Source organism: Durio zibethinus, chromosome 1 (assembly GCF_047325235.1).
Source record: "Durio zibethinus cultivar Kanyao isolate XHJ-2024 chromosome 1, ASM4732523v1, whole genome shotgun sequence".
NCBI classification, from domain to species: domain Eukaryota; kingdom Viridiplantae; phylum Streptophyta; class Magnoliopsida; order Malvales; family Malvaceae; genus Durio; species Durio zibethinus.
In genome coordinates, this window is record NC_143162.1 from 33,127,545 (window position 1) to 33,138,201 (window position 10,657).

At 26.6% G+C, this 10,657-nt stretch overlaps 1 protein-coding gene and 1 pseudogene across 2 annotated transcripts; both read left to right on the top strand.

The window, feature by feature from the left end:
* Positions 1–1,546: 1,546 nt before the first annotated feature.
* Positions 1,547–3,604, top strand: LOC111311278 (putative mitochondrial adenine nucleotide transporter BTL3; annotated as a pseudogene). The gene is made up of 3 exons (XR_016345002.1): positions 1,547–2,295; positions 2,387–2,668; positions 3,474–3,604. The product of XR_016345002.1 is annotated as a putative mitochondrial adenine nucleotide transporter BTL3 (transcript).
* Positions 3,540–4,761, top strand: LOC111310782 (putative mitochondrial adenine nucleotide transporter BTL3). The gene is made up of 2 exons (XM_089765458.1): positions 3,540–3,941; positions 4,492–4,761. The coding sequence occupies exons 1-2, from the start codon at positions 3,540–3,542 to the stop codon at positions 4,558–4,560; spliced, it is 471 nt and encodes a 156-aa protein (XP_089621584.1). The 3' UTR covers positions 4,561–4,761.
* The last annotated feature ends 5,896 nt before the right edge of the window (positions 4,762–10,657 follow it).

Below are 10,657 nucleotides of genomic sequence, written 5' to 3' on the forward strand. Positions count from 1 at the left end.
TTTTTCAATGTATTATTTATTTTGTAAAATATTGAAGGGCCAATAATTTCTTTTCCAGCATCTTATTGTTATTCACACAAATTGGATATTCTATTTCTTTATTTGAATTTCATTTTTATCATAACTATTAACTATATCATAAATTCATGTTCAAGTTAAAATATCTTAAAATTCTTAACTCGATTATTGAAAGGCTCATTCTTATAGCACATAAACCAATACAACTACGAAGTCTAATTATTTTCAATATTTTGGTCTAATGACTAAAAAATTTAAATTAGATATATAAGATATGAGTTGGACATCAACCATCTTCTAAATTTTTTAGATTAAAAAAGTATAAGATCTAATTGAACCACATAGATCTTTCTAAATTAACTTAGTTAAACTTTACAAAGGGAAAAAGGAAAAGAAAATCAAATATTGAAAAATTATCTCAATGTGCCCAAGATGCCGAGAAGTTGAATAGTAAAACATTGTAAATCCCTACTTTTCAAGTATATATAATCCGTTAACACATGTAACAAAATATCTTTTTCATACACAGATTGCATCACTTTGAACATCCAAAACATGATTTTTCAATTTGTTTTTTAACCTAAAATATCTTTATATATTAAAGTATTTTTAGGATAAAATTTAACAAAAAATAATGTATTTTAAAATTTTTTTTAATAATTTTTTCTTTAAATTGGTAATTAAAAAAAATTTAAGATGTTTTCAAAAGGAGATGCAATCACTCAAACTGAAAAAGTTTAGCGATAAAATTTGACATTGAGCTAAAGCGTTTTGACAAAATTGTCGTTAAACTCTAATTTCTATTGACGTTCAAATGTCCGTTAACATTAATTTTATTTGTCTTTAGATTGAGGGTTAATGAAGACAAGTTACATATGATGTCACATTCCATAGGTTCTATTTGGTTTTTGGTTTTTCTTGTTTGAAAATCACATGTCAGCCTCAACTATTTTGAGGAAATTATTAATAAAATGAAAAATACAATCATATTTAACTATTAAATATAAAAATTAATAAATTATATTAAATAAATAAATCAAACAATCAACAAACAAATTATAATTAAATAAACCCAATATAAATTTTTATTGTATTTTTTATATAAGAATCTGAAAATTTTTTTATAAAGAAAATAAAAACTCAATGAGAATTGAGAAAAGATAATTTTACAATTGTTGACATTGAATCTCAAATTTATTAGAATCAAATTTTTAATGAAAATAAATGAATAATTTGAACTAAATCTCAATTTCAAAGGCTGCTTATTTATTTTCATTATTTGGAGTAGAAAACTTAATAAAGTTTTAAAAAATGCATTAATAAAATGTCTCCAATATCATAAAATAAAATGTCTCCAATATTAGATTTTAGAAGTAAAGAATTACCAAAAGTGATGACAAACAGAGGCTTTAGCCAATCAGTTTTGTTCATTAATTACATTTAACTCTAAATTTAGATTTAAAAAAAAAAAGCCTATAAACTTAGAAAGAATATAGTCGCGTCTAAGAAATTGAGAATATTTTTCGTTGTTTTCTATTTACAAAGTTTTTATTCCAACAAATCCTTTATCCATTTACAGGAAAAGAAATCCAAAAACAGAGAAAACGAACAAAATAGCGAAATAAAAAAAAAAAATTGAGAGGAACAAAACCGGCCTGGGTCACTCACGCAAGAGTCAAAAGCCGAAGCGGAACTTGTATTGTAGATGGTTCGGCGATGAAAGCGAAGCCACACCCGAACCCCCCAATAGTTCATTCTTTCCTGACTCCTCCAGCCCCTCGTCTCACCGTTCTCTCCTTCCTCCCCTAAAATAATAAACTTCCCCCAAGCACCAAAATCGCCATTTCCACCACCGTTTTAACAATGCCCAAATTCCGTCAGCTACTCCAAAAGTCCCTCCCTGACAACCAACCTCACATCCCATTTCCCTCCAATTCATATCTACTCGTCCCCGGTGGTTTATTCATTGACCCCAGTTTTCGCTCTTCCTTTCTCAATTTCATTTCTCCTTTTAAAGATTATTCCACTTCCAAAAGAACGGCTTGCATGCTCGGAGGCAAAAGCGTGAGCCGGTTGGGGTAAAGGACTTGTTTTTTTTGTACGTTAGCTTGAGGAACGATGGACTCGTTTCAGAACCTTTCTCTTACAAAATGGAGTAAAAACGAAGAGCAATGAGGAAGTAGCTATAGCCAAACGGAAAGTTAGGATAACGCGACGTGGCGCTGTCAATACTGCCAAGCATTTGTGGACTGGAGCTATTGCAGCCATTGTTTGCAGGTAACATTGCAATTTAGCCACTTGCCTTCATCCTATTTGCCTAGGGACCCATGCCTTGTTTTTACTCTAATTATTGCTTTTAATGATATAGAACATTCGTTGCTCCGCTAGAGAGATTAAAGCTGGAATATATAGTTCGTGGTGTACAAAGGAATATATTTGAGCTTGTAAAGAAGATTGCTGCGACGCAAGGATTACTTGGATTTTGGAAAGGGAACTTAATTAATATTCTTCGCACGGCTCCATTTAAAGCTGTAAATTTTTACGCTTACGATACGTACAGGAAGCAATTGCTTAGATTGTCTAGAACTGAGGAAACCACAAATTCCGAGAGGTTTGTTGCTGGTGCTGCCGCTGGCATTACTGCTATATTGTATGTGGAAATATGAGATTTCCTACCTCTTTTCGATATTCTATCTTCAATTTGAACTTACTATTATAGACATGTTAAGTGTATGCACTTCTATATTGTACATAGGGGCAATTGTTAATTCTTTGTGTCATTGAAGGTTTGCCGAAGTTATATGAGACCAATTATAAATTGTCAATTAAATCTCAAATTTTAGGAGTATGGTTCTGGACCAAACTCAGAGATAATTTCCTGATATTATCATCTTAATGTCATGTCTAGCTTAATTTGCATACTTTGAGAAGTCCAACATAATATCTTTTGACCAATCAAGGTGAACTGCTGAAGAACAGTGGCTCCAGGGACATCTTACTATTTAATTTATGATAATGCCACATGAGATATTTATAAAATAAGAAAGTGTGATTCTAGTTTGAGAGGATTAATGCTCAAAGGGATATTAAAAATGTATGATAGCCGAATTACATTGAAATATGAAAAGTTCCTGTACTGAGGATTGCTAGGCTCACCGTAACTAGTTACACTTTGAAAGGACCTTTTTTATTCACTTTGAATAGTTTCATTCTGTTCCTGTCCCAATGATCATCAACTTCTTAAAGCAAATTTTTTTCTGCTTTCTTTTATTCTGTTCTGTACTTTGTAGATTTAGAGCACTTAATGTCTAACTTACAAGTGTTTTAAATACCTTCATGCTTCCAGTAGGTGCATACCAGTTATTATAATTTTTCTTTCTTTTTCTCCCTTCCCCTCCCCCCTCTTCTTCGATGAGGATAGTTACTGACTTCTTGTTTATTGTTGTGTTGTATAGATCCGAACTAAGATTGTGGCACCAGGTGGAGAAGCCTTAGGTGGCGTAATTGGTGCTTTTCACCACATGATCCAAACTGAAGGATTCTTTTCGCTCTACAAAGGCCTGGTGCCCTCTATTGTAAGCATGGCACCTTCAGCTACAGTATTTTATGGCGTGTATGATATGTTGAAATCAGCTTATCTGCACTCACCGGAAGGTAGGAAAAGAATCCAGAACATGAGTCAGATGGGGCAGGAACTGAATACTTTGGATCAGCTGGAGTTGGGACCAGTCAGGACATTACTATATGGGGCTATTGCTGGTGCTTGTGCTGAGGTTGCTACTTACCCATTTGAAGTTGTGAGAAGACAGTTGCAATTGCAAGTCCAGGCAAGCAAAATGGGTGCACTGGCAACTGGTTTGAGGATTGTTGAGCAAGGAGGAGTTCCAGCACTCTATGCTGGGCTAATTCCCAGCTTGCTTCAAGTAAGTGGATATGAGGCTTTATTGCTAATTATACCCTCTTCATAAATGCAGACATGGTGTTAAATAATCAATATAACTCCAGAACATGAGAGTTCATTTCACATTTATGTTTCTGTGCTGTTCTGAAGTTATGTGAACTTGATTATTTTCTACATTATATTATATAATTTATAACATTTGACCAGCCAAGTGTTTAAATGGGATATTTTATTTGTTTTTCACCCACTATTTGTAGCTCATATGCTTTTCACCACAATTCAATATCATGTTTAATGCCGTCTCTCAAGATGGCATGCGGTCTTTATATTCAGCTTACTACCAAATGTGGCTTTTGATTCTAAGATGACTCAAATTATTTGCTGAGTACGTATTACCAAAAAAATGATTTTTACTTTTGGAACCATTTTCTGCTGAGATAATCTAATCCTCCAAAATGTATTTACTTGCTTGGTATTTTTGATAGTGATTTTACTAGGATATTGTATAATCTTGCTTTTTTTCTTTTTAATTTTTAAATTCCTCCTTTAATTGTGATATTTTTCTTCTTCAGGTTCTTCCTTCTGCTGCAATAAGTTATTTTGTATACGAGTTTATGAAGATTGTTCTCAAAGTGAAATGAAGAGAGAGAGTGGATCCTCTCAGGAAAGAACTGGTAGGATGCTGTACAGTGACTATAAACTGAGCACAGTACAAAGATTCAGAACAGTAAGTGTTAGTCATTTAAACTTAACAGTTACCATTGATGTTCTCCGCATATTTTTGTACCTGACAAGAGAAATGGAAATTTTTATTGGCATCTTAAATTTGTTTCTTGATTATAGATCCACCATCCAATTGCTGACTGAATTTTGACTTTCATAGTTTAGAAGCTTGATTTTATTAGACGATTATATTTGCGAGTGGTTTTCATCTACATTTCTATCATGTTTGCTGGCACGTTCTCATGCTTAAGATCAGGACCTTGGTGATGCATTGAAGCATTTGCTAGGGACCAGGGGTGGTTCGAGGATAGAGGGGGGATGTCTAATAACAGCTTTTAATGATGTCATTCATGAATGACACACACTTGATGCTTCGAAATGATTTGAAACATTTGATAAGAAGGATTTCAAATACGTGTACCATCTTTGGGCAAAGATACAGAAAGAAGTCACTCTGCTTATAAAATGTGCTTGTTTTCCATTCACATCAAATTTCTCTGCTTACAAGAGGGAACAAAGAATAACAGTCTATTTGGCACTCCTCATCTAAGTGTAAAATTTTGGTTCTGTCTCTGGCATTGGCAGGTAGATCTCATCTGATTATAGTTGTCTAATTGTGCTCAGCCGATTGACAAGGGCTAGATGCACAATATTTTATCGTTCATATGAAAAATATATGTTTGAAATTTTGGAAATGATTTATATTTATTCAACTCTGACAGTGACAGATATTAGAAAAAATAAATAAGAGAATAGAAATAATAAAAAAAAATTTTGGCTTTAAGGCTTGAAGAACTTTTTTTTAAAGGTAATTATACTTTTATGATATAATAAAATCTCAAATTCTTTAATTAAAAGTAATAAAAATGATTGTACTGAAAGATTTATTTATAATGAATGAACAGATATAAATTTTTATTCGAATGATCACGATTTTTTGTATAATCATAACTTTTACGAATAATAATTTATTTATATTCAAATAATTAAAATAGTTGTAATCATTTATTTTATGATAATTATTTTTATTCAAATATAATTATTTAAAATATGAATAAAATTAATACAAAAATTAATTTTACTTATCAATAATTAAAATTTTTTATTCAACATGAGATGCATTATATTTTAAACTATCAATAACATACGACCAATTTTATATAATTTGTCATCCATATTTGCACAAAGAATGCTAATCAGATGCAGTGTGCTGGCCTTACCCCTTAAGAGGTTGAGACCATGCATGCAAAGTTGAAGATCCGTGGTGTCGTATAACATAGCCCCACCTAGTTTTTGGACTGGAGTTTTGTCTTTGTAGAGCAAGGTGCTGCTCAACATTAAGATCAAACTAGACATAAGCTTGTGTTTGAGTTTCATTAGATTCTTATCACTTTATTCTGTACCCCATCTTGGATACTATAATACAGGGTTTATAGGAAATTAGCTAGCAGATTGCATGGAAAGGAATTTCTTACCATTGCACTATGTTTTTTTTTTTTTTTTTAACTAATCTTATCCTGAAACTTGAAATTTAGCGTGTTCGAGATCTTCCAATATATTCGTAACGAAGAAGTTTCTAGTTTACTAATGATCCTTTTCCATTTTGCTGATTTGAAAAGGCTTGAGAGACAGCTATGAAACCAGCTTGACTAAGCGGCGTTGCATTTAATGTAGCTATCAGAGCCTTGATGGACCACGAGCAAGCGGCTCTGGATTAAAAGTTGAAATATTAAATTCTTTTTCTCCTTGGTTTTTATTGGTGAAGTTTATATGTGTGTGTGTCTATATATATATATATATAATATTATACATATAAATAATATGATTAATAAAAAAATATAAATTTTATATATACATATATTTAAGTAATATCTAAAAAAAACTTTTAAAATATTCAATGAGTAATATTGTTAAAAAAAAAGAAGAAGGTCAATGTATTTTGTTGAAAAAAATTGGATTAACTCAAATTTATTTTATTAATTTTGCATTATTTATATTTATTTCAATTTAAATTAAGTTATTTATTCTTTAAAAAAATAAACTTATATGTTAGATTTATAATAATAACTTACTTTCATATAATTATTAATCCAAATCTTATATAAATATATGCAAAAGCCAAAGTCTTTGATAAAATAGAAATTAGTCAAATGTGGATAGTTTATATTTTTTGACATATGAATGGGTTTAAAATTTACCATGTGTTTCCTAATAAATGTATTTTATTTATTTAGAACATTTTTATTATTTTTATAGTAATATTTTTATTACTTAAAAAATAATTAGTTGGACTAAATTAATTATATTTATTATATTTTAAATATCCAATATTTTTACAATTAATTTGGTCAATAATACAAATAAAAAAAAAGAAATATTTCCATATTTTTTTTATTACGTATGAAAAATTAAATGAAATTTAGTGTAATAAATAAGGAAATAAAAATGAGTCATTTAATGAGTTGACAATAATGATATAATTAAATTAGGAAAGATTTTGTTTTCTTTTTTTTTTTAATGAATGCAAATTGGGTAAGAATTCAAAATTTTTATAATTTTGAAGAAAAAACTGCATTAATTTAATGTCTTTTATTATTTATTATATTATATAATTAATAATAGTAAATTTTTAATACATTTATGATAATGTTTCTTGATAGTAATATAAATATAAATGTTCTTTGAAAAAAATATTAAACAAATCGAATTTGATTATTTTTCATACATAACACAAATATAAAACTTTAAATGTTCAAATAAGTAATATTTGATGTAATTTTTTGAATTGAAAACAATAGCAATTATCTTGACCTTAAAATTTTGAAATTACATAATATTTTTAAATGTTCGATTAAAATTAAAAATTGACTTTCCAACGTTATAAAAAAAAATTGGTGTGTTAAACATAACTATGTACTTATTATGTCAATATAAAATCTTCTAATATTTTACTGAGACAAAATTTTTAAATCAATAATGTTATATATAATGAATATTATAGTTGTTGGCTTACCCATGCATAGCATAATGTTATATATAATGCACGGGTGATAATTTTAATTTATACTAATTTTTAACATAAAAATAAAAATTTTAAATACTAATGATTAATTAACAATAATAATAGACAGGAGTAATTACACTAAAATTATTCGAACAAAAAATATTCGAATTAGTAGTAATGCTCATTTATTCTATAAACACCCCTAAAATAAAAGGCAATAGAAATAAAATCAATGAAATTTTTTATTGAGAGATCATTACGCATACAAATATTTGAATATACGAGTAACAAATTTATTTTTTATTTCAATTTGTAATTGAATTTTCATTTATATATTCTTTTGGGCTAATAATTATAAATTTTTACCAAATTCAAGCCAAAATTTATAATATCATTTAAAGTCAAATATTATAAGTAAATCAATTTGGACAAAAATAGATAAATTTTATTCAATATTAATTTATTTTGTATTTTTAATTTTTAAATGTTGGATTGTAATTATTTATGTAAGATAAATTGAATTGAATTGAAACTTCTGGGAATAATAATAGATAATTAAAAAATAAATGTAATTAATTTAGTCAAAATTATTTTTAAAATAAATATGTATTAAATCAATTAAAATGTACTAATCAAAAGACATGATACTTAATTAGATTATCCACATGTAAAAAAGATAGGTCAACTACAAAATTAGATAATTTTTTATTATATATATCACTATTTTTAAAAATTAAAGTATTATTTATTAAAAAAATCAACCTATTTTACTTTGAAAAACAGTATATTTATAATTTTGACAAAATTTTTTTAATAATAAAACATGTTGTTAGTATTTTCATAAAAAATTAAACCTATTAACCTCAATATATACAGACTTAATAATTTATTATGCACGCTTTAATGTTTCTTTGTCCATCGTATATTCCAATATATTAAAGATAACAATTTTTTTTTTCATAAATTCAAATGATACTATGTGTTTTTTTACATTATAATAAACTCAACTTATTCTAAATATTTATAAAAAAAAAATTTCACCCTTAAAAATTTTGTAAATAAATTAGTAACATAGTAAAATATTGAATAAAAAATTACATTGAATCAATGTTTTTGATTTATTTGATAAAAGAAAACTGCTATTTCCCGTAAACTTTATAATACTTGTCTTGTTATATATATAAAAAAATCAAAATTAAACAACTACTTCTATTAATTTTCATTTACTTTGATAGTAATTAATTGCGCTTTACATTAAATCATGAAAGTGATAATATCAAATGGTAAACAAAAAATCATATTGGTAAAATAGTAAATAAATCAATTCACTTCATATAAAAAATAAAAAATAAAATGTATTTTTGATACATTCGATAGAATAGGTGATAAGTTATCACATTCTTCTAATTTATCACCTTGCTTACTCTTTTATTTCATGATAAAAGTGTAATGAGAATTTAGTATATAAATGGATATCATACAAAAAAGTCCAAAAATATATACAAATATATGCATAATTTAAACTATAATAGAACTAGTAGCAATAGCCAAAATTTAAAAAGAAATCCAAAATATTAAAATTTCAATAATTTTTACTTAATTTTTTTAGAACCCAAACAAATTATTTGAGGGAATTTCTTTTCAAAATGACTTAAAAAAAATCATTGTACAACTATGATGAAAAATTAATTTAAAAGATCTTAACACAAAAAAAAAAAAAAACAATATAAAAATAATATAAAACCAAATATAATATAACATCACAAACAAAAAGAAAAAAAGAGAACCTAAGTTAGGTTTATTGCATAATAAAAAGAATATCATGACAATGGAAAAAAAATATTGTAGGGATGCAATTTATTTCTTAAGCATCCCAAAACACCTTTATTTATTAGATGGATCTTGAAAATAATTATGGGATGATTTGTAACTTTTGAATGCCATTGACTAAAATGAATTAAAGAACCAAATCAATATTAGCAACAGTATTTTAAATAAAAGTAATTTATGTTTGACAATTAGATTAATCAAACATATTATGTATTTAACCTTTTTAGGATAAATGAAAAAATAAGGATCTTGAAATTAGTGTAATAATGATAATAAAATTCAATTTATTTTATATATTCCAAAATTAATTTTAATTGATATGATCATTTATTAATCATTTTAAAATCAATATATATACATATTAAACTTACACATAACTTAAAAGGTGAAGTAAATAAATAGGTCAATAGAAAATAAATACATAGCTTAAAAATTGGAGAGTGAATTTTTTTTTTTTACAAAATGTAATTTAAAAGTTGAATATTATAATTAAAAAAAATAATTCAAATAAATAATATAAAATAAATATAATTAATTTAAAATTTTAAAAATAATTCAAATAAAGTAAAATTCAAGGCATGACAATTCCTCAATATTGTCCACATATCAATAATATAAGTCATTCACATTCGAAATGTTTTTTTTTTTGCTAAAAGTTTTGGATAAATTTTTATTTAAATCAACGCTAGTTAAGTTTTTTCACATAAAAACTAATGTGATTTAATGAAGTGGTTGAAATTGGAAAAAAAAAATTTTTGAAAAATAAAAAATTAGTTATATAAATTAAAAGTTAAGAGTTTATTTAATTATAAATTAAAAGTTAAAAATTTACCTAATAAATATAGGAGTTTTTAAACTTATTTTAGCGAAAGTTAAAAAAAAACCAAAAAATCCCTGCTACCAAATATGGGTTGAACATGTGATCCTCAAAATGAAGTCGATCACTGTTACTTGATATTGAAGACAAAGACAAAAAAAAAAAATCCAATTTTCATTTCATTTTGTAAGTTTGTATCCTAATCGGTGGATTATGGATACACATTCCTTCCAAATTCAAAGTGAGAAGAAAATATATAATTTAAGATTAAAAGGTTTACCTATAAAGAGGACAACAAGTACATACAAACAAAAAAAAAAAAAAATATTGGAATTTGAAATTTGCACGCAAACGCTAATGGAAA